Source organism: Centruroides vittatus, unplaced genomic scaffold (genome assembly GCF_030686945.1).
Source record: "Centruroides vittatus isolate TY-2023 unplaced genomic scaffold, ASM3068694v2 contig_19, whole genome shotgun sequence".
In the NCBI taxonomy this organism is placed as follows: domain Eukaryota; kingdom Metazoa; phylum Arthropoda; class Arachnida; order Scorpiones; family Buthidae; genus Centruroides; species Centruroides vittatus.
Window position 1 is genome coordinate 2,518,346 of NW_027121169.1, and position 25,920 is coordinate 2,544,265.

Genomic DNA, 25,920 nt, shown 5'->3' on the forward strand with positions numbered 1-25,920 from the left:
TCCTAACATTGATTATAGTGAAACTTTGAGATTTATGTTTCTATAATGGTTCATAACGTATTAAAATATGTAGTATACTATGAATAAATTACAAGAATGTACTTTTATTATTAAAAAATCAGGTTTACTGTGTTCTGAAGGAATCTATTCTTGCTTACTCTACATCGTTGGGCTCAACAGGCCATTCTTACTGTGATACTTTTCATATAATCACTCTCTACAGCTCTCTTATCTTTGCATGATGGCTCAGTTGTTGTAATTTGCCTCCTCGTCATTCATATATATCACCAAAATCTGATTATTTGAAGAATTTATACAAAATAGAAAACACTAGACAAATAGATCTTGTGTTTACGGTGTTAAATAAACGATTTCTAATGTTTCCGTTCGTTTAAGAGGAAGAAATATGCATTTAAATAACGTTTAACTCGCTAATATGCAACGTACACGCGCAAATATGGCAAATAATTTAAGGTGGAATCGGTGGGTGCTTTTCGCTTTTTTTGTGTGTGCGTGTATCAAATAAGGGTTTATCGAGTAAAATACCGAATCTTTAGGATTTTTAATGGCTCGAGTGCGTAATTTAACGAAAAGGAAGAATCGTAGCGGGGAGTTTGTAATTAAAGAACGAATCTCATTCGCAAAGATGATTGAACAACAATACAATTTTAATGGTTAATGATGCTTTCATTTAAAACTCAGCACGCTTAATTATAATCTTCATTATCAGATAAATGCAGTTTAGTTAGAAAGAGAGACTGAAAACATCCCTGCTTCTATTAAAGTACTCTTAAGAGAATGAAATGAATTATCTTTTAAGTGTGTTAAACACAATACAAATGTAAGAATTTTTAAAAATTCTTTCGTAGTTTCGTTTGTGTGTTCTCTCCATTCCAGTTTATCAACCGGTAAATCCCTATCTACTGCACGAATAGGACTTTTTTATGATAAAATATATTTTATAACCAACAGGTGGTTCGCGAACTAGCGGATGAAAAGGACTAAGGGGCCGTCTATAAATTATGAAAGGTAGTTTGGGGTGGGTGGGGGTCAAGGATTTCTTACGATTTCTTACTCAGGGGTAGGGAGTAATAGATCTCGTCTTGCGTAATATTCTTATTTTTATTTTTTGATTTCATTGAGTGGTGGAGTTTTGAATTTGGCTTTAATTGGGCGGTTTCTGTTAAGAACGCTCGTTGTACTAACGCCATCTCGTGTGACGTGATACAATAATAAAAGTAAAAATATAAAAGTAAACTTAGATGATGTTTACCAAAGATTCTTCAAGTCATATAAAAAAGCAAATGCCGACAAGAAAAGTGATAACGTTTAAAAAGATGCAAATCTTGTACGGACCGAAGCAACTGCTCGATACGGCACTGATACGAAAGGGTTCACTATTTTTATACAACAACGTATAAACTATTACGACACTCGAGATAAAAAGAGAAAAGTCGTATCTTAGTAAGGTACGTTGTATGTTAAGTTGCTTTTTAAACTTTTTTGCTTTCTTATCAATAAAGTGTTATGGACTTGATATATATATTACTATTTTTTTATGAAACAGAATCATTATAACATAGTCAATCAAAAGAAAGAGTCTGAAATTGTTGAAAAAACAATAACTAATTTGGTCCCTAACCTAGATGATAATACTTTTCTTCCTACTGCAAAAAGCATTAATGTTGAATCTACTGTTGAAAATAGTATATCTTCACCAAAAGCTTATAAAAAAAACATACAAAGCTCCAGCACAAGATGAGGCCGCTGAAAAAGTTACAAGTTTAACGAATAAATTGAACATTCAGATTTTAGCTGGAGATGCCAATCTAGGAGGAGACATGTCACTAAATGATATTAAAAAAACCAAAAATGAACTAGGTATAGCCAAACAGAATTTGATTATAAAAAGCAAAAAAATGCCAATTACCAGCGAAAATTCAGAGCTGCTCGAAAAAACAAGCTGAAATTGATGTTTGAATCTAATGTGGCTGCAACTTCAATTTTGAAATTTAAAAAAAATGCTGGGAGATTGCGCATCGAAGAAGAGCAGCTGGTTTTGTTACAAACTATTACGGAAATAACTTCTTTTAGAGGTGCAACACAGATGAAATAAGAGCATGTAAAACTCTCGACAGAGTTGCATACAAAACTTTTGGAAGAAGATTTCAGTTTATCTAGAAGCGCTACATAATTGCGACTTCTTCCGTGAAATTCTAATACCATCGAAGGAAAAAGACATGTAACAACTGCTCCCGTGAAATTAGGCCGAGCTCAAAATGATAGCCACAAAACTCATCCCGATAGTCGGTTTTGTACAGCCTCGATACGTGCTTTAGAATCGTTAGCTTCTGCTCTTGGACCGAAACTAGTTGCATTTATTTCACAAGATGATAAGGCACGGGTGCCTATCAGTGGCGTGCCGTGACATCTGATGATAGGGAAGCTGTGTTTCTGTAAGAAGCCGACTTCCAGGGACAATCAGTTAATTGCGCGTCAGTGATGGCCTAGGGTCCATTCGTACGTGCGTGGTGGCGGAAGAGACGTACCTGACAAAAGCCGACAAAAAGAAACATAAAATAAACATATACTATGTTCAAAATAGTTTGCTTTAGGACAATCAGCTGTTCGGACATCCTGGGCGTCGATGTGGTTCTTCGATGGTCGATCGAAGATGGCTCCGGGACAGTGGCGTTGATAAGTCTGTAGGGCACGGGGAGACTTCCTCTGTTGGCATCGGGGACACGGTCTAAGTCCGAAGTGGCACGGGTTACAGGTTGGCACAATAGACGAGAAACTGTTTTTTTTTTTTTTTTTGTTTTTTTGCACGTTGACACACGGCGTTTTGGTTATTAGGAACGTTAACCGAGTGCCAGGTGTCCTCGATTGTCAGAGATTATATCAATCTCCGTTCTTTCTTTCGTCCATTTGACTGGTCGTTCTCCCTCAATCACGCTTCCCGAGTGGTTGGTCCCTGGTTACTAAACGTAACGAGACTCTTACCTGGAGCGCGAGAAAAGTCAAAATCGAAGATGAATACGATCTTCCACCGATCATAGGACGACTTCCTTCCGCGATTTATGGTTTCTGCCTGGCAGTTTGATATAAACAATGGGTGTCCGACTACAACCGACTTTTACCTATAGTTTTTTAAACTAATAAATATTTCTCTAAATTAACCTTTTTTTCGCGTCTTTCGTGACGGGTCAGACCTGTCCGGAACTTCACATTTCCATAAAAGTTTTAAACAAATGCTTGAAATGACAAAAATAAACAATTTATGTATTTTAGTTCTAAAATACAAATAATACATACATAATACAAATTGATACGATACAAACAATGATAGAAAAACTTGTTTTTTTAAATTTTTTATAAACTAATTCTATTCGGCGATTTTTTCCGCAAAGTCGTTAATTACTTTATCGACTCCATCGACGTATTTAAAAGCACTTTTTCTATCGAAAGCAACGCTAGCCCCACCAGTGGGCGAGTGGTCTCCGTTGCCGCTCATAGTTAGTGGTGACCAGACCTTAAACACTGAGAAGTTCGGTCGTGGGTTCGCGCCGCGACCCGGACAAGCTGGCTGCTAGGAGTTTTCCGGGTTTTCTCCTAGCCAATAACGATTGAATAGGAGGCCAGTTCCCCATAAAAGTCCTCCCGGAAGGCACGGTTTCTCGCGCATACGTTTAGGCCGTGAGATAAACGGCTGGCTCTTCGGTCGCATAGTGATCATGGCACCACTCTTCGGAGGAAAGGCGAATATAAGGCTATAACCTCCATATGAACCAGAGAGGAGAAGAAAGCAACGCTAGCGACGACAATTTTTCCTCCGACCGAGTGTTCCTGGCCAATGTATGAATTCGCTCCCTGGTCGAAAAACGGCGCTCAACAGACCCACTGGTAGATGGTACCGTAAAAATTAATGATATTAAATCATATAATTTGTTCGAATCGACATTAATTATAATATGTTTTATGTTTAAGAGTTACTTGTCAATATAGTCCGGACACAAATATAAATATTGCGATTCGCTACGTAATTTAGATAAATCAAAAAATTCCCATAAAATTTACTTAATTTAAAGAATTAAAACACGCTTGGAAAAATTGTTAATAATTTTAGTATTATGAAAAACATCTAAAAGTGATAAAGTTTCTAAAGATTTTATGACTGAAAATCTGTCAATATAATTATAATTTTCTTTTAATTATACTGTAATTAAATATAACTTTGCAAAAAAACGTACATAAAAATAACATTGAATACTCTTTACTTTTTCAATCTTAAACAATTCACTTAGTCAGATAGCTCCCTACCCAGTGGCTAAGGAATAGAATCGTTGGAAAGGTTACACGTGTGTAGCTTCCACCAGCTAAACCGGCTGAGGTTGGTGCTCTGTAAAGCGCATGCGCCAATGCCCTCTGGCTGCTTTACACCATTCAGTTATTCTCGTCGTGAAAGCTGTCTCGGAAGCGCTTCCATTCCGCCACTGACATTCGAATATACAATAGCAATCTTATCGTTTTTTTCACATATAGTATAGAAGTTTTTAATAAGATACATAATGCAGTTATAATAAAATATTAATTTTAATTAATTTAAAGTACGTTAAAATATGAAAATTTATATTTTAGAAACTACAAGGGAAGGTCATTGGAAGGTGGAAGCGGCGCTTCCACCGCTTCCAATGACGGCACGCCACTGGTGCCTATTAGTCTAAGAGCAGCGCAGGAACAATCGCCTATCCTAATGCACGTAGAGTACTGAATAAAGCTTCCCGGTCACGATTTTATTGTATCGGAAAGACACAAACTGATCCAATCAGTTTATGCAGGTATAGTGATTAATAGACCGTAAGGACTGGGAGATCCTGAAGCAGTGAGTTATTTAGGACCAACTTATATTGCCATAAGAAGTGGAAAACACGATAAATCGACTGCTGCTGGCCATGCCGCAGATTTTGAGCGCCTATTAGAGTTGAAAGAATTTGACAGTATAATGAAAATTAAACATCAAATAAAGCCAGTAGTCATAATTTCATCCGACGGAGACCAGATGAAAATCCAAGGTAAAAACTATATTTCTTCGTAGTTTTATTCAAATACATAATCTTAGAATTTATTTCATGAAGTTTTACGTGCACATTATGATAATTTTATTAAGTAAAAATAATTTTTAATATTATTTACTTTTATATTTTTTTAAGTAGTGTGTAATTTCGATGTTTATTATATCTTTTGAACGCGTATAGTTTACGTATTAAGGTAAAAAACTATTTAATAGTATAAACAATTAATTTTTTTCTATGTAATTTATTTTCAGATATTTTAAAGTCATTTCTTTCGCGATTCGGCACTTCAAAAACTTCATACTCGATGCACTCTTCATAGTCACTAAAGCTCCAAGTCGTAGCACTTTTAATTGTGTAGAGAGGAGGATAACACCTCTTAGTAGCCAGCTTTCAGTTGTAATTCTAAAACACGATTACTTTGGCAATCACTTAGATATTTCTGGAAAAACTGTTGACAAAAACTTGGAGCTTAAAAATTTCGAAGCTGCTGGAAGCACTCTTGCTAATATTTGGAGTGAAATGGTTATCGATAATCATATCGTGATAGCCAAATTCATTAAGCCTACAGATAGTACAGAGAGTTTTGACGAATTGGTATATTAAGCATGTATTGGTATATTAAGCATGTAGGCTACATGAATCTCAATATCTTCTACAGGTAAATTGAATTTAGGCTCAAAATGTTAATATATTTTAAAGAATTTTAAATTATGTTTTTTTTTTTTTTTTTTTGTTTGTTTTTAAAGATAACTAAGTGCGATGATATTAAGTGTTGTAGTTTGATTAGAAGTAATATCCCGAGTTTGCCTACTGGATTTCTTCCTGCTCCTTGCCAAATTACTCATGATGAAATAACAGGGCTACTTACGGTGTCTCAGACAATTAATCATACTGATGAAGATGCAAGATTCATGCATTTATTCCAAAGATTAAACCTTGAATTGTTTCTTTTATCGCAAAACCGGAAATCAGAATAATTTGCCATATGATTACTTTTGCCCTACCATACAGTCACAAATAAAAGGAAGAACTTGCTCCACATGTCATATGTATTTTGCTTCAAATAAAAAAATTAACGAGCACAAGAAACCAACTAATCGTAAAGTATCTTTTTCCAAAATAAAATCTGTTCGTATTGAAGCAAGTCGAAAAAAGAACTTCTTTGTGTAATAACAGACGACGATACATTAGCGGAGGATGCTGAATGGATGTCTGAAGATGATGTTGAGAGTACAGAATCTCTTGAATTAAAAAACTATGAACTTTTTGAATCAGACTGTTTGCCTATGATTGAATCACTTGAAAATTAGCTAAAAAAATCCATGGACAAGTGAAAATTAAAATTAATATAAAAATGAATACTGTGACGTTAATCAATGGTAATAAAAATAAAAACGTTGTTAATAATTAAAAAATAAAGTTCTTAAAATAAATTGTTTATTCGAATTCATTAAGTTTTTATATTTTTATATTTTAAAATTTGTTCACATAAAGTCTTTTATAAATAATAGTACATATTAATTAACTAATTAATAATTATATATTTTGGACCTAAGATTGTTAGGGTTTCATAAAAAAAAATTTTTTTTAAATCTTTCTATAAAATCATGCCTAAATATTACGTAAAATAGAGAAGGGGAGGGGATCAAAGAAAATATTACGGTTTCTTACACAGGGGTGGGTGGGGGTCTGAAATAGCCGAAATCTCCTTTACGTAATTTATGGACGGCCCCTAATATTATACACAGGTGTTTGGTACAGCTATCAGAAGATCGCGAACTACCCACTGATTTTTCTCTTAATAATTTCAGGAATTCTGAAAGGTGGCAAATTAAAAAAGTATTAAGAAATATTACTTCAGATTCATATTTTCCCTTTTGCCTTTTCTTTTCGTAGAATAAAAAGATACAAAAAAATTACTTCTTGGTTTGAAATCAATATTGAAAGATACGTAACATCAGAAAGGTTGGAATTAGCTTATGAAATGTGAGGAAAAAGTATGTACATATAATTAATTGTTTCGGTCTTCATCGATCCACAAATTGATGAAAAAGGTCTCTAAGGGATATTTTTCAAAAAATAAAAATTATTTTATTAATCGTTTATAATTTTTGGGGCGTGCACTTTTATGAGAAGGATTTCTATCTTTAGTCAGAGGATGCACGTCATTTGACTCACTGTTTGTCCTTTTCAATGTACGGGAGATAGAGAGCGAGCGAATGACGTCAGAATGAGGTAGAATCCGTAATCTGTCTAATCCAACAAGTCCTTTCTTATAGTTCATATTTGAAGACGAGAAATTCATTTCTGCAGGAAAAGTTATGAAAATAAAATAAATCTTCGGTTTCAGACATAAAGGGAAAATATGTTAAAAAGTTAAAAATAATTCTGCACGACTGCATAAAGCTTTGAATAATTTTATAACCAAATTAAAGCCTAATTTATCAACCGGTAGCTCGCGATCCACCTGATGAAAACGTTATATTTGGTTTCTTTTTACCTGACGAGTAGATCGCTAACTATTCGTTGATACTTTAATATCTAAGCTTTTGTTTTTTTAAAAACATTTGGAATTATTACTACAATGTTTCCACCCTTTCACATTGCTCCATAAAGATAACCAGGATGAGATCCGGATTTGAAAGATGATGCTAACTTAAGGTTAAGAATACTGCTTAAGGGATTAAGAGGAGAATTTACGTAACATTTTTGAAATTTTTTAAGAAGTTATATCTGCATAGATTTAAAAAATACTTCAATTTATAAATTCACAAAATGGTGAATTGTTTAAGTCTGACCTTTAACTACTCGAGAGGTCATTTGCTGACTGTGTATTATTTGTTTCATCTATTGAGTAATACACCTCTCTCTCTCTAAAGTTAAGCTGATTAAACACATTTTAAACTCTTTAAACATAAAAAAACCTCTTAAAAATCAAAAATATAAGCGGAAAATCGAGTTAAATTACAAGATTAGAGCCTGTCATTAATTAATTTCTTACTTTGTATGCACTTTAAAATGCATTATACTTTCCTCTAATTTCATTAAAAGTCTTATTAGTTGAGAGATTTGATGGTAAAGTTGTTTTCTTTTTGGTTTTGGGAGTGGAGGTATACGTTAAAGGATGGTGTACACGTCTTAATCCCCTCTAAGTTATCGATTAGTTAAAGTAGAATTTTTTTTATAACACCCTTTCTCAATGCAGGAGAAGAAACTTATCCTTCGAAGCAATGCTTTAAATAGCACCTTCTGAGTGCCTGTATGCTATTTTTGAAAGTTAAATTAGCTTAGGTGACACTAAAATTCCCTTCCAACGTCGCTAAAATGCGTGTCGTTCGAAGATCGTTGACGTGTATTCATTGATTGCAACTATACTGCGCAACAAAATGGCTGTCAGGATATGTCTGTTTCTGCAGTGTTGTGATTTTTGGCTCCCGTACAAACGTCTGTACGTCTCGTTCTTAACTTAAACTACTTTCAGGTACGTCACTAACGAAAAAAGGCTTATTTTAGGTAATTTATGACCACTATACGATACCTACGAAGGTTTTTCTCATGTGTGTTTTTTTAATCCATTTTTATCATTTTTATTTTTAATTTTTTTTTGAGGCGGATAAAATAAAAGATTGACGACTTGTTTCGCCTAATAACTCCCTTTTTTATTTATTAAATTACTTATGTTTTCTGTAATAAAATTAATAATATAAATGGGTTTTTTTTAATAGTAAAAATGGTGTTAGATATTAATATGGAAAATTAATAAAAATAATTTTTTTAAAATTATTTTCTTTAAAAAAATTTAATTAATTAAAAATTAAACTTACTAAATTATTTATTTTCCTATAATTTTATAGATTTAATGATAATTTAATTGGATTAACGAGTGATTTATATGTGAGTAAAGGGTGTGATTTGTTATAAAATGTTAGTTATTTAATTTTTTTTAAATAAAAAATTTATTTGATTGTATATTTTAAAAGTGGTTTTGATTATTGATTTGTACTGAAGCCCATCGATCTTTTTGTTGATGCCAAATCATTTATTTTCCTTCTTGTTTTTTTTTTCTTATACTGTATGAAAACATTCATTTTCAACATATAAAAGTGTAGATGAAGATGCTTTAAACCACTTCTAAGCTTTAAAAATATAAAAATTTTAAACTCTGAATTAAAATTTATTTATTTTATTTGTAATTTTTAAACATTAAAAGCGAATAGTGATTTAAAAAACAGTCGGAAACTTAAATTCCAGTTCATTCATTCATTGATAAAGATAGATTTGTTTTTGGTTAATTTACTTTTCTAAAGAGTAAAAAAATAACGAAAATTGTTATTTAAAAATTAAAAATCGAGTAAAATAACTTCTGAAAGGTTTATTTAGGGTTGTTTTTTTTAATTTTTAACGTAGAAAGTTAAACTACAAGCAGCAAAACTAAATTCAAGACTGCTGCTGTAGTCTTGAATTTAGAGTTGAAAACACTAGAAGATATATTCATTTTTGTATACGTTGAGAAGTTTTTAGAGTTATTAATAAGATACGACGTCTTTTTCTTTATAAATTATTTATTTTTTTAACATTATCTGTGCATATCCATTTAAAAATATTGGAAATCTTTAGGCGAGAACATAAGAGTTTGCAAGCTCCTTTCTTCTCATTGTTTATTATATTGAATCTAATTTATGTATTAAATTTACAGCAGTTTAAGTCACTAAATCTATAATTAAAGCTTCGAACTTCAATTGTGATTCCGGCTACAAAAATTTTATTAAATCTAGAACTCAATTATTGATCATACATCCACTCAACAGAAAAAAAGTAAAACTTTTGATTCAATCTTTTTTAATGAAAGCGTTTTTAATTAGTGTTTTTTAATGAAAGTATTTTTTAAATGCTTTTAATATCAAAAACAATTAATTTTTATGCGCTTTTTTCTCTTTATTTTAGTTTTAAAATGATTAAATTACGCAAACTTTTAATTGAATTATTTAACATGACCTGAATTAATTTCATATAATTTTTTTGTAAAAAATAAAGTGCAGAAACAATTAAAAAAATGCAAAAATCTCGATATGTTTACAGTTTAATAAGGTTTTAAAGCTTAAATATTTAACTTTGTGGCTTGTAAATGCCTTATTGTTCTGAAGTTACCAAAAAAAAAAAAATGTTTATAAAAATATTAATAGAAAGTTTCTAAAAATAAGACAAGAAAACTACAAGTTTTCAAAAGATGCCACTTAAATCTCTACAATTTGACCTTCTGAATTATTCAAGTGAATAAATAAACTAAAAAATTGTTACGTGTCGAATAATTCCTAACAGTTTTTATGTTATTCTAACCGTAGAATATGATAGAAATGAAGTCAAAAGTCGAATTATTTGAAGTAATTTTAAGGTTAAAAATATTAATATTTATAAATTTTAATTAGAAGTTAGAAGCGCGGAATTGGCCATATGCGAAAAACGAACCTAGAGCCACTTGATGGAAGCACGACACAGTTTTATATTGCTACATACGTGGTGTTTATAAGTATGCTAAACGAGATGAAGTGCTCATCAATTTGCTGGTAAATATAGAATATATTTAAGAAATGTGTCATTTGAACTATTTGATTATACAGTTATAAAGTTACAATGCTATACAGTAAATTATTTTTGCTGTACAGATCATAAATTTGGCTGCACGTTAACGTGTTAGTCTATCATTATGGAGGATCCAGATTCCGACTCAATGCCAAACCCCCTATTATGCGTAGTGTAGATCCAGGAATAGTCGATACTATTGTGAATTAAGTCCATTCACAATGGGAATAATTATGGCTTTTTGAATAGTCTATAATATGTTAATATCTCTCGTGTAGGTATGGAATTCAAAAAGAGGATGTCTTCCAAAATAAGAAAACATCCTTTTCTTGGATACTATATGGAGTATGTGTCCTCCATTTTAATTTTAAAATGCCCTCTCTTGCTATTCAAGCATATGCATAATGTCCACCTTTACAGAACAATTTGTCCTTTATTCGTAATCCTTCTTCAGGTAAGCCAAAACATGAAAATTGTATTACATGTTAACCAAAATTTACGCTATTTTTTAGATCAAGTAATTTAATTTTGTGCAAAATATCAAAATAAATCGGATTTTTATTGTTTTAACTTAATATATTTTAAGAACTAAACGTTGGTTTCTTAACAATGCTTAAACGTTGTTAACATCAACTTGTTACGGTCTTCCTAGAGAAACTTTCAGAAATTTCCTCTTTAAATGATAAACAAAAGCATGAATTTTACTCCAAATTTAAAATATGAAGGTTTCTTTAACTCTACGATGTACTGATTCAGTTCTTAATTGTAAAACAGAAGGTATGAATTAAATTCTTGATCTTACAAGCAAAAAAGAAAGTTTAGAATAAGGTAAATTCCTTAAAAAACCGACGCCAGAATTAATGAATTAGATATTCTCGGTATTTTCGAACGAATTGTGCATAAAGAAATAAATTTTGAGAAGAAAAAACGACTGCGAACATAAGTCGTCCTCCGCAATATACGTACGATTTCAGTTGAAGTATATCTAACTAAACGATGATTGGTTGTTATGAAATTGAAAATTTAAATTTAACAAATTTAAAGTTGATGGAAATATTTAAAAAATTTTGACTTATTCAATTTAATTGTTAAGAGTTTTTGGATTCTCTTTTAATAATTGTGCCAAAAACTTATAATTTTAATTCAAATAACCATTTATGAAAGAAAATTGTTTAATAATTATGATTTATAACTTTCTTAATATCTTCTGAATTTTGTTACACTACGTCTAGTTTCGAATTTGGGTTAATTTGTGAGTTGGACAGAGTTCAAGTACATCAGCACATACAATTCTTTTGGTATGAAACAAGTTTTCTAGATAAAATCTTTAAGTAAACTGTAAGGATTCTTTGTTTTCTTTGTTATTATGTAATTAAGTTTTATTAATTTCATATTCTTCGGCGGATTCGATACAAACGTTACTATCATCGATTGAGCAGTTTCGTATAAGTAGTTTTTCATTAGTTTTAATATTATTTGAGAATTTTCTGATAATATCTGTGACAATTCATCATTTTTTTATTGTGATACGTCATAAAATTCACATTTATAACAAATATTTGCTAAAAATTCATTTTAATTCCTTCCTTTTCATTTCTTCTTAAACAATATTGATAGGCTATTATGAAGAACTCATTGTCATTTCATCTCCACAGAGAAATGATATTTCAATGATGATGTCTTTATAATGTTTTCAAATTGATCACCCACTAATAGGTCTGAGAGAGGAGATGAGGCCCGAACAAGCGGAAAATGTGGGCCCCACCTTCCTCTGAAAGTTATAAAATTGATTTTCTTCGTATATTAGAACAGATTTGCACTTTTATGTCATGCTTTTTATTTAAAAGAATTGGAGCCTCGGACACAAGAAGCTTGTCTTTTATGTAACGTTTTGGGTCCTATCTGTCCGGGAAATGAGCCAAATGACCCTGATAATCTCACTCTATCTGAGTCTGCTGATAAATATTCTTTATTTTCTATACTTTGTTTACAGTTTACAATGCCTTATAGCGATACTTTAAGAGATCGAACCCAAAAGTCTGTGTTTATTGTGCAAACACAGTTAATTGATAAGAAAGCATGTACTTGAAAATTGTTTTTCCTAATTATTGTATTGATTCCAGATGTATTTTTACAAAAATTGCTTCGAATCTTTCATTTTCTCGACATGTTACTACAGATCATCATCCTTGGGACTAATTTGCATTAGAAACATAGATAAGTAACTTCTTAATAGAATTATAAACATTACTTTGCTAAGCTTTTGCCAATATTCTTTGTCAACCATTTACTGTATTGTTAAAAGAAAGTCTTTTCTATGGCTCTCCAAGTCTCTCCTCTTCTCTACTCTCATTCATTGCACTTCAGCAAATTGATCAATCTCGTTTCTCCACCTGTTTCTTGTTTTTTTTTTCTCTTCCACGTTCAAATAGCATCCATTCCATTATTTCGTTTTGAATTTTACTACGTTACGTAGTAAAATTCAAAAATTTATAATAATAATAATGGAACTAACCAAGGAATGTAATTACAGATTGCTGAAAATAATTCTAAAAAACGGGAAAAAACAATACAGTAATACTATTTAACAGAAAAGTTAAAATAAAAACAACTAAAATTTATTTACAAAATATATAATTTTTTTATATGTAAGATTTTAATCTTCACGATTGATGTACTGTACATGATTGGTTGTCGTTGGCGCTCATTCTCTTAATTTTGTTGCCAATCTAGCTGTTTTTTCGTGTCTTCGTTTCATCTTAATATTTAATGCCTGCGGAATAATTTCATGTTAAATATCTCGTGGTTGTTCCCATTTTCACTGCTGCCATCCATATTCAATTGAACTGGTGGAATAAGGCAGTGCAACACGTGTGGATCTTCCAAAGAGGTGCATTCTATAAAGAAACGGGCACCTATTTACATGTTAGACAAGTAAATAAAATCCGGAAAATTCCACAGGTCGTTGGTAAGGTGCGAACCCGGGACCTTACCTGTTATCAGTGTTCAATAGTTTTATCCACACAGACACTGGTAGTCTCCATTAGCGTCTTATGTTTAAATTTTCGATATAATAAATCGCGATTTTTCGTATCGAATTGTGGCATTTTAAGTATTAACATGAATTCCAATTTTCCATTTAAAAAACCAACTGCAATTAACGAATTGCATAATATGCGTATAAATATTACTACACACTCAATATTTATTCATTTATATATTTATAATGTTAAAATATAATTGAAAATCTTGTAAAATATGGCATGTTTTCACTTACGCTTTGATAACTTTCGGTTTTATGATTGAAATTCCTCCTGTCTCTTTGTCAATAAAGTGTAAAGTTGAACCGTACAGCCATTCTTGGAAAGTTTGTGATTTATGGAGTTTTTTTTTTCTTGTTTTTTGGTAGTAATTAATAAATTTTTGGAGAATTCTTTGAGTGATCTGAGAGCATTTAAAGAATTTCTCTAGAGTTTACTCACGAATACAACGGGATTCTTCTTTTCTTTCTTGGTGAATAAATCATGATCACAACACAAACATTATCAATGGTTTGTAAGAAGGGCAGTAAATTTCAAACTTGATGTGAATCTTCAAAACAAAAATTTATGTTTTACTTGAAAGGAAATTTTGAAGTTTGATACCAAAAGAGTAAATTTTAGTTCTGTAATTGGTCTGTTAATTGTTTTTTACCAAATGGTCGAAAGCAATCAATAAAATATATCCAAAAGGTTAGCAAGAATAATCAATATAAAGCGTAGGTTCACCGAAACGGTAAATAATATGTCGATATAAATTTTTTTATTTTCTTAACATTGATTTAAACATTAGTTTTGACATTTTAAATGATATGAATTTTTATGAAAAAAAGTCTTAAAAGTGTTATTTTTAAGCTCCACAATACTAGGGAGTTCAACTTAGAACAATTTCAATACATTATTTCTGAGATTTTTTTTTGCAGTTTACTGCATTATTTTAATATAGTTTGCTGTAAAATCTTACTTTATATCAGATTTTTTGCATTAAATTTATAAAAACAAATAAAAAAACCCGCTACAAAAATATATTTGTAGTGCCACAAAGAAGTAATTGCAATTTATGTAAATACTTCACTAATAAATATCTAGAAGAATGTAAAATAATTATTTTTTCATGTGTAGAAGTCAAGATTAAATTATAATCTTCCTTTAGTGTCATAATGAACCCTTCCAATCGCGTGATCCATCCGCCATTTTGGTGCCAAGAACTAAATGTATTGACGTATTAACGGATAACAACTTTAAATACGGTTTCAATCGATCATCCATTTTCATTTTGATGCATTGTATTATATTATTTATCAATATTAATGATTTTCCAATACAAAAATTGAAAATTTTAAAAATATTTCTTACATTTTTGCAGGTTTTACTCTTCTGAAAAATGTCCACTTCGATGTAATACGTGATGAAATAATGCTATGTTTACTACGACAATGTGTAAACGATCGATGATTCGGTTATAAAATCAATACATTTGCTATGGGAAGATGTTCGAGATAGCACATTAAATGCTCATAGTCCAGTATTAATTACAATAATCAAAATGCTAGTGAAGGAATATCGCATTCCGCTGCCATTATCAGTGAAGGAGTATCAAGTAGCTCAACTTTATATGATTGCCGTAAGTATTCTAATTGTTGTATTAATTATTCATATCATTAACACAATTTTGAGATTGTTTTTTTATAACAAATTTGCATTGCCAAGTATTTTTTTACCGTTAATTTTATGGCTAGAATTGGGAGTATTGTAATGCCACTTTGATTCTCGATTCTACAGTGACGCAATAATGGCATCATCTATGACGTTCATGGAATAGACTCTAGTGTTTAGGATATTTTCGCGATCTTAGTCACATGATCTTCCGCAGTTATCATCATTACACATCAGAAACTTTAGACTTTGTGGAGCAGAATAGTGGCAACTGATCTTGATGACTGAGATGCGGAATTATAGTTGATATTATGATGTATTATATGAAAAATATAAAATTTTAAGATTTAAATCATTATTAAACGAACAGTAATAATCAAAATTTGCAATTACTTACCGTAATAAATGAGCGAACGAGAATTGTTTTGATATATCGATTTACGAGATGAACTGTACGAAGTTCATTCTTGCCATCTGCTTCCATTATATTTAATTTAATAGATTTAAATGTTTACTCGATTTTCGACCGCAGTAATATTAATCCATTCGGATATAATAAATTAAAATTTAAAATTCATTCGATGTCATTCCATTTATTTCGTTGGGGAGACTCCCTTAGTCGATACGTTGCAAACGTTTAGAGAAGATTGTTTGCAGCAATCACTCGATTTGAATTTATAATTTGATTAATTTTATTAAATAATAATTTTCACAAATGATTTCTGAATTTCGCGAAAATGGTACCATTTATGTTTATTATTCGCACGAAGAGCTGCAATTATTATGCTCCTTAAGTATATTGAAGCTAACCAAGTCTTTAAACTATTGAGACTTTGAAGAATAAAAGTCATACTAATTTCAATTTAAAATAGGAATTTCAGTCGAAATTTAAATTATTATAAAGATATTCAAGTGATTTTTAAAGTTACAGCTCTAGTTTCTGGCTTTGTTAAAGTGATTATATCGAGTAGAATCAAAATGGTCAAATATTCTCATACGATGTGAATTTATGACGATGCTGTCAATCTATCGATTGATTTTTCGTTAAATTTAGCATTTGGAGTTGAATATATTTATGGCTTCCATCTCAAAAATTGGTTATAAAATTCATTCCATAAGATACTGATGGATCTTTTGCAAATACTATACAAAAGTTTCATCATAAAAGGATTACATGCCATCATTGCAAATAATTCTTTAGTAGTTAATAATGATGAGAGTGTATAAAAGTCTCTTTGTAAATTAATAAACAGATAAATTATCTGTTTTTTTAATTTACTAGTTTTCTATGAGTTCTTAAAATATATGAGATCTTTGCATATTGCTTTAAGGCAGGGGTATCAAACTCAAACTGCTTAAGTGCCATTTTTTGGTTTCAAGTATGACAGCGGGCCAAATGTTTTTAGCTTTTGTAGCCAAAAATTTTCTAAAAATAGCCCAAAAGTAACCGACTGAAAAGATTCCTTTTTAATAATTCGAGAATTCACAATAAAATAAAAAATACACCATTTGTACTTTTCCAGGAATAACTTTAATCATAAAACAAAAAACATTTTCGGCCAATTTACAGGCCTGAAGCAGGTCTGTAAACTGATCCGGAAATAAGGTTGGCAAGACTCAAAACACAAGTATAAACTGTAATTTACTAATATGTCGAAAATACGCATTTTATATGCAAAATGGCGAATTATGTAATAAATGATCTTGCCAAGATAGACTTTAATTTGAAATTTAAAAGATGAAATAGAGAAAAAATAAGGTAAGCAAGAAAATAAACACAAAAATAAATCAAATAAAATAAATATCTCTAATATGAATAAATAAAAACAAAAACAACAATAATAATAATTGAGTTTAACAATTTTATTTATTAAGTATTATTTGTTTAAGTACGAAATATCACATTTTCTCTGGTATCAAGATGATAAAAAATATAAACGAATAGCATTATTAAATTGGTGTCGCGGGCCGCAGCTAATTGTCTCGCGGGCCGTATCTTTAACATGCCTGCTCTAAGGATTCATCACAACGCGATATGCATAGAACGAAACCAAAATAAAATACAGTATTTAGTTATAAGCTTCTTGCCTCCAATGAATTACTTAATTATCTCAAACTTCCAATTGGTGGCGATATAGGAGACTTATCAAACTGTATTGGAGCGACAAAATAATTGAGATCACATCATTTTGTCGCTTCAATACAGTGTGATAAGTCTCCTATATCGCCACCAATTGGAAGTTTGAGATAATTAAGTAAAGTACAGTAGTTATTACTAAGGATAATACATTCTTCCTAAAGAAATCATAGGATTCTACACTTTAATTCGATGATAATTAAAACTTATTCTAAATGCCTTAGCATCCAACATGAATATTTTAAGCACATTTTCTTGAAATTTCATTTCAATATTTAAAATTTCTGAAATGTTTTCACTTTACTAAGCATTGTTATCGGCAAATGCAAATCTTAAAGATAGAAGATTAAATTTGTAATGCAAATTTTTGTTCCTTCGTCTTTAAAATATCAATCAACAGCACTTCTTACATTCTAAGTAGCCATTTTTAATTACTCTAAGCAGTAATATAAAAGAAACAGATGCATTCATTTGATCTGCTTTAGTTGGTTAATTCTAGAATTAATATTTTATCTAATTACAAAACTAATTTTGTTGACAATTAGTGTATTCAGCGCTGAGTAATTAGTCACTGATTATATTTTAAATAATTTCTGAATCTGTTGAAAATTCTTCCCGCTGTTTCCATTAATTTTGTTACTAAACGATATATTTTTAGACATTATATATAACAATTTCAAACTTTTATTTAGGTGTAAATGATTGTTTTACTCTTTTTCTTCTAAAAATTCTAAAAATTGGCTCACGATTCTCCCGTACAGAGTTGTCGATTTCTGCAACGAACTCATCAGTTGCGATAACATGCTCTTGCGCGGGGCTTGAAAGATCGGCCGTTTGCTGATGTCTTGTTCGAACATGCGTGCCAAATCCTTCACTTCGTCTTCGTCATTTTTCACCAAGAATTAAATTTATCCTGCGTCGATAAATTTCACTCGACTGACAGCCTTTTATTGTCAAAAATTGAATCAAAGCATGTTGATCCACTTTTGATGAATTTCGAATCTCCGCCATATTTGCTCAGAACCTTTTTTTTTTTTTTTAACTCACTCCCCGAAAATTCCTGGAGATTATTCGACCCGTTCGGATTCGATCCCGGGTCCCCCAGAGCGGTAGGCTGCCACCTTGACCGCTCGGCCATCCGGCCGTCTGCTCAGAGCCTGTGCAACCAAACGAAGCAAGACAACAGCGCTTCCTGTCAGAGTATCATGGTTTATAGTTGCCTCTTTCCTATCACCGCTGACTGATACGCGCGCAATGAAGCGAGCAATGAAGTCCGGACGAGTTTCAATTGATCACGCCTCGTACATATCTCAGTTATGTCTACCAATACCCTCATATTGTGAGCGGTATATCCCGTAAATGCACTGGGACGAGCCGATGTTACGTGAAAAAATATTAATACTTAAAAACAAAAGCAAATATGAGCAAGAAACATAAACTCTATAATAAATATTCATAATTAAATTACAAAAATTAAAACCCGATCGGACTCTGCTCTAAGCAAAAACAAGTTTACAGTAGAGTCCAATTTAATAGCGAGGTTGAGGCCGAAGTTTTAAATGCGAAAACGTGTACGTCGGACGTTCAGCGCCGCTTTCCTGTAAGACTAGAAGTTTGACAACAGTGTTTGGAAAGTCAGTGGAATCATGCTCGACATTCCAAACGCCATTGTCAAACTTCTAGGCTTACAGGAAAGCGGCGCTGAACGTCCGAGTACACGTTTTCGCGTTTAAAACTTCGGCCTCAACTCGCTACTATAGTCATGCAGCGAAAGAATAGACACGAGTCAGCCTGAACTGGAAGGGTCTATATCAGATGAAAGGGATGGAAGGAGACGTGACTATCCTCTTGGGTGTTGAGACATGGATCTGATCTCTTGCTTTTTTATATCTCTAAAGTGTTTTTATATCATCTTTGTCATATATAATTTTATTGTTTTATTTTTTTTTACAAATTTTATTACTTACTCTGACTTCCAGCGTTACTCACACATTAATCACATGTCTCCTATCCCTTTCAACTGACATAGACCCGTCCAGCTTAGGCTGACTCATGACTACTCTTTCGCTGCGCGGACTATACGTGTTTCTGACATTATTTCAAATAATTAGCATTTGATAGTGACATGATTTTTTAGTATACTTTTTAAATTAGATATCTAATCTCAATTAATATTTATTAAAATCTCAATATAAGCCTGAATTTGAAGTATTAGCAATAAAAGTTTGAAATTCTGTGAAGATTATTTTAAAAATTGGCTCACAACAACAGTTAAGAAAGGACTCGATAACTGCAGACCGTTAGTCTCTATAAACAGGTCTCCTATTGAGCTGCTTCTGGAAAAGGAGAATGGAGTAAATGTCGATACATATTCGGTTTATCAAGTGGGGTACATAGTGTATATAGTGTAGTTCACGAAAGTAATAATTTCGAATCCTTAAACTTCATTTATTTTTATTTTTTATTTTTGCCAACTTTCAAGATCCTTTGTCTCACTATACACCGGTATGAATATAAAATTTAAATTTAAATATTAAAAATCAGTAGTAAATCAGCTGAAATCAATTTAAATTAAAACAACGTATCGATAATATAGTTAATGAAAATGATTAGTGTTCATTTATTTTTTAAAATTTCGAATTTGTTTTGTTGTGAATGCTTCAGTCCTGCATAGGCAGACGAATGATATTGAAAGCAGTGGCGTGCCGTCATTGGAAGCGGTGGAAGCGCCGCTTCCGCCTTCCAATGATCTTCCCTTGTAGTTTCTAAAATATAAATTTTCATATTTTAACGTACTTTAAATTAATTAAAATTAATATTTTATTATAACTGCATTATGTATCTTATTAAAAACTTCTATACTATATGTGAAAAAAACGATAAGATTGCTATTGTATATTCGAATGTCAGTGGCGGAATGGAAGCGCTTCCGAGACAGCTTTCACGACGAGAATAACTGAATGGTGTAAAGCAGCCAGAGGGCATTGGCGCATGCGCTTTACAGAGCACCAACCTCAGCCGGTTTAGCTGGTGGAAGCTACACACGTGTAACCTTTCCAACGATTCTATTCCTTAGCCACTGGGTAGGGAGCTATCTGACTAAGTGAATTGTTTAAGATTGAAAAAGTAAAGAGTATTCAATGTTATTTTTATGTACGTTTTTTTGCAAAGTTATATTTAATTACAGTATAATTAAAAGAAAATTATAATTATATTGACAGATTTTCAGTCATAAAATCTTTAGAAACTTTATCACTTTTAGATGTTTTTCATAATACTAAAATTATTAACAATTTTTCCAAGCGTGTTTTAATTCTTTAAATTAAGTAAATTTTATGGGAATTTTTTGATTTATCTAAATTACGTAGCGAATCGCAATATTTATATTTGTGTCCGGACTATATTGACAAGTAACTCTTAAACATAAAACATATTATAATTAATGTCGATTCGAACAAATTATATGATTTAATATCATTAATTTTTACGGTACCATCTACCAGTGGGTCTGTTGAGCGCCGTTTTTCGACCAGGGAGCGAATTCATACATTGGCCAGGAACACTCGGTCGGAGGAAAAATTGTCGTCGCTAGCGTTGCTTTCTTCTCCTCTCTGGTTCATATGGAGGTTATAGCATTATATTCGCCTTTCCTCCGAAGAGTGGTGCCATGATCACTATGCGACCGAAGAGCCAGCCGTTTATCTCACGGCCTAAACGTATGCGCGGGAAACCGTGCCTTCCGGGAGGACTTTTATGGGGAACTGGCCTCCTATTCAATCGTTATTGGCTAGGAGAAAACCCGGAAAACTCCTAGCAGCCAGCTTGTCCGAGTCGCGGCGCGAACCCACGACCGAACTTCTCAGTGTTTAAGGTCTGGTCACCACTAACTATGAGCGGCAACGGAGACCACTCGCCCACTGGTGGGGCTAGCGTTGCTTTCGATAGAAAAAGTGCTTTTAAATACGTCGATGGAGTCGATAAAGTAATTAACGACTTTGCGGAAAAAATCGCCGAATAGAATTAGTTTATAAAAAATTTAAAAAACAAGTTTTTCTATCATTGTTTGTATCGTATCAATTTGTATTATGTATGTATTATTTGTATTTTAGAACTAAAATACATAAATTGTTTATTTTTGTCATTTCAAGCATTTGTTTAAAACTTTTATGGAAATGTGAAGTTCCGGACAGGTCTGACTCGTCACGAAAGACGCGAAAAAAAGGTTAATTTAGAGAAATATTTATTAGTTTAAAAAACCATAGGTAAAAGTCGGTTGTAGTCGGACACCCATTGTTTATATCAAACTGCCAGGCAGAAACCATAAATCGCGGAAGGAAGTCGTCCTATGATCGGTGGAAGATCGTATTCATCTTCGATTTTGACTTTTCTCGCGCTCCAGGTAAGAGTCTCGTTACGTTTAGTAACCAGGGACCAACCACTCGGGAAGCGTGATTGAGGGAGAACGACCAGTCAAATGGACGAAAGAAAGAACGGAGATTGATATAATCTCCGACAATCGAGGACACCTGGCACTCGGTTAACGTTCCTAATAACCAAAACGCCGTGTGTCAACGTGCAAAAAAACAAAAACAAAAAAAAAAAAACAGTTTCTCGTCTATTGTGCCAACCTGTAACCCGTGCCACTTCGGACTTAGACCGTGTCCCCGACGCCAACAGAGGAAGTCTCCCCGTGCCCTACAGACTTATCAACGCCACTGTCCCGGAGCCATCTTCGATCGACCATCGAAGAACCACATCGACGCCCAGGATGTCCGAACAGCTGATTGTCCTAAAGCAAACTATTTTGTACATAGTATATGTTTATTTTATGTTTCTTTTTGTCGGCTTTTGTCAGGTACGTCTCTTCCGCCACCACGCACGTACGAATGGACCGTAGGCCATCACTGACGCGCAATTAACTGATTGCCCCTGGAAGTCGGCTTCTTACAGAAACACAGCTTCCCTATCATCAGATGTCACGGCACGCCACTGATTGAAAGGTTATTCTGTCCTTTTATTTGGGCTTTGTAATTAAAGATTCTGCATCCGAAAATAACGAGAGCATGCGCTTCAACCCAAAACATTTAATTTTAATCTACACAATGCCTTCTTTTTTCATTCTTGACTCTATTCCACGGGCATTAAGGAGATTTTTTTAGCAAGCCCATTAGGGGTTCGGCCAGGCCCACAATGGAGCGGCCTGTGATGAGGAAAGATGCTCGACATATCTGAATGGACTAACCTTGAAAATTTCCTGGGATTTATGCAGGAGATCAAGGTTTTTCGAGGCTTATTGAAGTCCAATGGGGCCCCATTTTTTTGTTAGTACAAATAATTCTATAAATTATCATTATTATTATTATTATATTATTAATATTAACTATTTTTTACTATACGATAAGTGCTTATTGTTAATGAAAAACTATTAAACATTTGTGATAATAATTCAACTTTTGTGGGCCCTTGACACTTGGGGCCCTGGGCTTAAGCCCTATTAGTCCCTATGTAGATCCGCCTCTGGATTTATGACCAATCCGGATTCCATTCCAGGTTCCCCAGAGCGGTAGGCTGCCGTCTTAACCGCTCGGCCATCTCGTAAAAATATGAACGACTTAATATTTAATAGGAATTTAATATATATTATATATATATATAGCTGGGATGTAAGGGTGATCAGAAAGACGAAAAACACGCTCCTGAAATAATTGCACGCCAGATTGCTCTGCCGCAACCAGAAATTAAAATTTGGCGCACAGATCTATATAAGATAGCGTATATGTCCACTAATTTGGAGCTTAAGAATGGCGTTCTCACCATCGGTAGCAACAGGCCAATTGACAGATTGAAATTACGAAGTAGTTTCCTTTATTCAGTTTTGTTTCCAAAACATGATAGAATGTGCTGTTCCAACCTATATTAATTACTCAAAAAGATTAAACAAGACTCGTATGAAAAGTAAAGAATTATTTAAATAAAACGGGATAAAGGAAAGCAATAGCGGATGAGAGCTTAACTTTTTTTCAAACAACATTCTAATTCATAAACATTACATATATACATACATAATCTTCTGTCCGTGCCTTCTCCTAAGGGAAGTTGGCGGCCAACAAATACCACTGTTCTCTTTTGTAACTTTTATGAATAATTTCTTTAGTATCCAGTCCCGTCCATTTCTTGAGGTCGTCCATCTAGTCCCGTCCATTCCTTGAGGTCGTTCATCCAGCCCTGTCTTCTTCTTTCCCTTGATCTTTTTCCATCAATTTTGCCTTCTAATGTGAGTTTGGGGATTTCATATTTTTCTTCCCTCAGTATGTGTCCACAGTATGCGAGTTTTTTCTTAATTATATTTATTAACTCTCTTTTTGTATCTGCCATCTGTAAAACTGTTTCATTAGTGGTCCTGCTTGTCCACTTGAACTTCAACAAGCTTCTGATTGCCCACATCTCAAAGGCCTCAATTTTCCTCTCCATTATCTTTCCGTATTGTCCATGTCTCACATCCATAAAGTAAAATGGGCCAAATGTAGCATTTTAGCGTTTTTAGTCTTAATTGAAGCTATAATTTCTTTTCACACAGAATGTTTTTCATCTGCCTATCCAATTCTGCTTATAATTCCTTTGTCTGAATAAAATCTTTTTCCTAAGTAGAAGAAGCTATCTACTTGTTCTAGGTTCTCCCCTCTGCATTTCAATGTGCCTATCAGACTTGTATTATTATTATGTGCCTATCAGAGCTTTAACTTTATTATGTGCATATCAAATATTTCACAAAGGATTATTTTATTAAAATAATATTTATTAGAAAACTTTTTAAAGTTGAAATAATCTTTTTTCTAATAAATAAAATTATAAAAATGTCGAATTATTCAATTCTTCTAAAGTAATGTTATATGTATTTTTGAAAATCCAAAGAGCAATTTGTAATGTTAAAAAAAAACAATTAATTATAAATCGTATTGTCGCATAGAAATGAAAAGAAATACATTCTTGATGGAGTTAAGAAATATACGAACAAGAACAACGTTACATGAAAACATCATAGGAGAAAATGAGTTATTCGGAAAATATTTACTGAATGATTACCCAGGAAAAATCTTAAGAACAGTGGTCTAATCATTATATCAGTAATCATACAACGTTAAAAATGAAAAAATAAATCCCCTGTACTTTCTGTTCCCATATATAAATTGCTTATATGAAAAATACAAAGGCCAGTTTAATAATTTTTCGTTCATATTAAAGCAAATAAAATAAAAAGAAAGAAAACAGACTATCTAATATAATAGAGAAGAAGTAAAAGTACAAGATCATCAATTGAATACCGCAGGCGTCGTATACCTGTCAACAGCTCAAATAGTACAGTACAATTTGATAAAGTTAGGATTATTTTAAATATTCGGGACGATGAAGACATTTTAATAGCTTAAAAACTGAAGGAAGAAAAAAGAAACAGAAATAGTATAGAAATTATTGATTTGTTACAATTGTAATCTATTAATAATATGATTTTTTTGTAAATTTAATGTAGAGGGCGCTACTTCGGAAGTTAATCGTCTGCTTTCGAATTGAAAAGGTGTGCGGTTCATTTAAAGTTGTTGCGGTCGTATTATTGGATCCAAATGGATTCATTAGTAGTTTATAAATAGAAGACACGAGACAAATTCTGCACTCAGAGGAGAACAAAGGGTGCCAGGGCCCCTTTGTTCCCCTCTGAGTGCACCACTTTACTCAGCAATAGCATTTGATTGTGGATGAACTGCAAAGGAAAGCTGGCAGTGAGGCTGACAGCTAGTGTTGCCACCTTTTCAAAATTGCTGACCCAGATGGCAGGTCAGGTTTGTTCGAACAGAAGTCCCTGACGCATTCGCAATGTTAATTTACCGTGCGAAGAATAATGTGCATGCCAGATCTAAACCAGTTAGGGACTTGTGTAGGAGCAACTTAAATTAAGAAATGAAATAACTTAGCTTTAAGGAGCTGAGAAGCAAAAAATAGGTTGGCCCATAAGTCCTGGCATTTTTTCTTTAAGTGAAAATTATTTGATAGAAAATTATGTGCTCTACAAAATAGTGTGTTTAGTTTTTTTATGCTGATATACTTTTTGTTCTTTTCAGGTCAATAAAATGGAGTGTCAAGTTGACAAAAAAGAGCCTTTTTGACACCACCTGCTTTTTGTGTTTAATTGAGGTGCTGAAGCCACAGTAGCTGCTCGAGAGAGCCCTACACTTCACAAATCTCTCGGGCAGCTACTGTGGCTTTGACACCTTGATTAAACACAAAAAGCAGAAGGTGTCAAAAAGGCTCTTTTTTGTCAACTTGACACTCCATTTTATTGACCTGAAAAGAACAAAAAGTATATCAGCATAAAAAAACTAAACACACTATTTTGTAGAGCACATAATTCTCTATTGAATAATATAAAACACATTGCCAA

At 32.5% G+C, this 25,920-nt stretch overlaps 1 protein-coding gene across 5 annotated transcripts in view; it reads left to right on the forward strand.

Annotated features, from left to right (window-relative positions):
* The window catches only part of LOC136970131 (protein retinal degeneration B-like), a 121,862-nt gene that overhangs the window by 18,042 nt on the left and 77,900 nt on the right, over positions 1 to 25,920 (forward strand). For 3 of the 5 annotated variants that reach the window (XM_067264522.1, XM_067264526.1, XM_067264525.1), the window contains exons 1-2: positions 8,292 to 8,556; positions 15,060 to 15,317. In XM_067264522.1, the coding sequence (XP_067120623.1) occupies positions 15,240 to 15,317 (78 nt within the window). In that variant the 5' untranslated portion in view covers positions 8,292 to 8,556; positions 15,060 to 15,239. Of the gene's footprint in view, positions 1 to 8,291; positions 8,557 to 15,059; positions 15,318 to 25,920 lie in introns of those variants that run through there. The other 2 variants (XM_067264523.1, XM_067264524.1) reach the window with 1 other exon arrangement.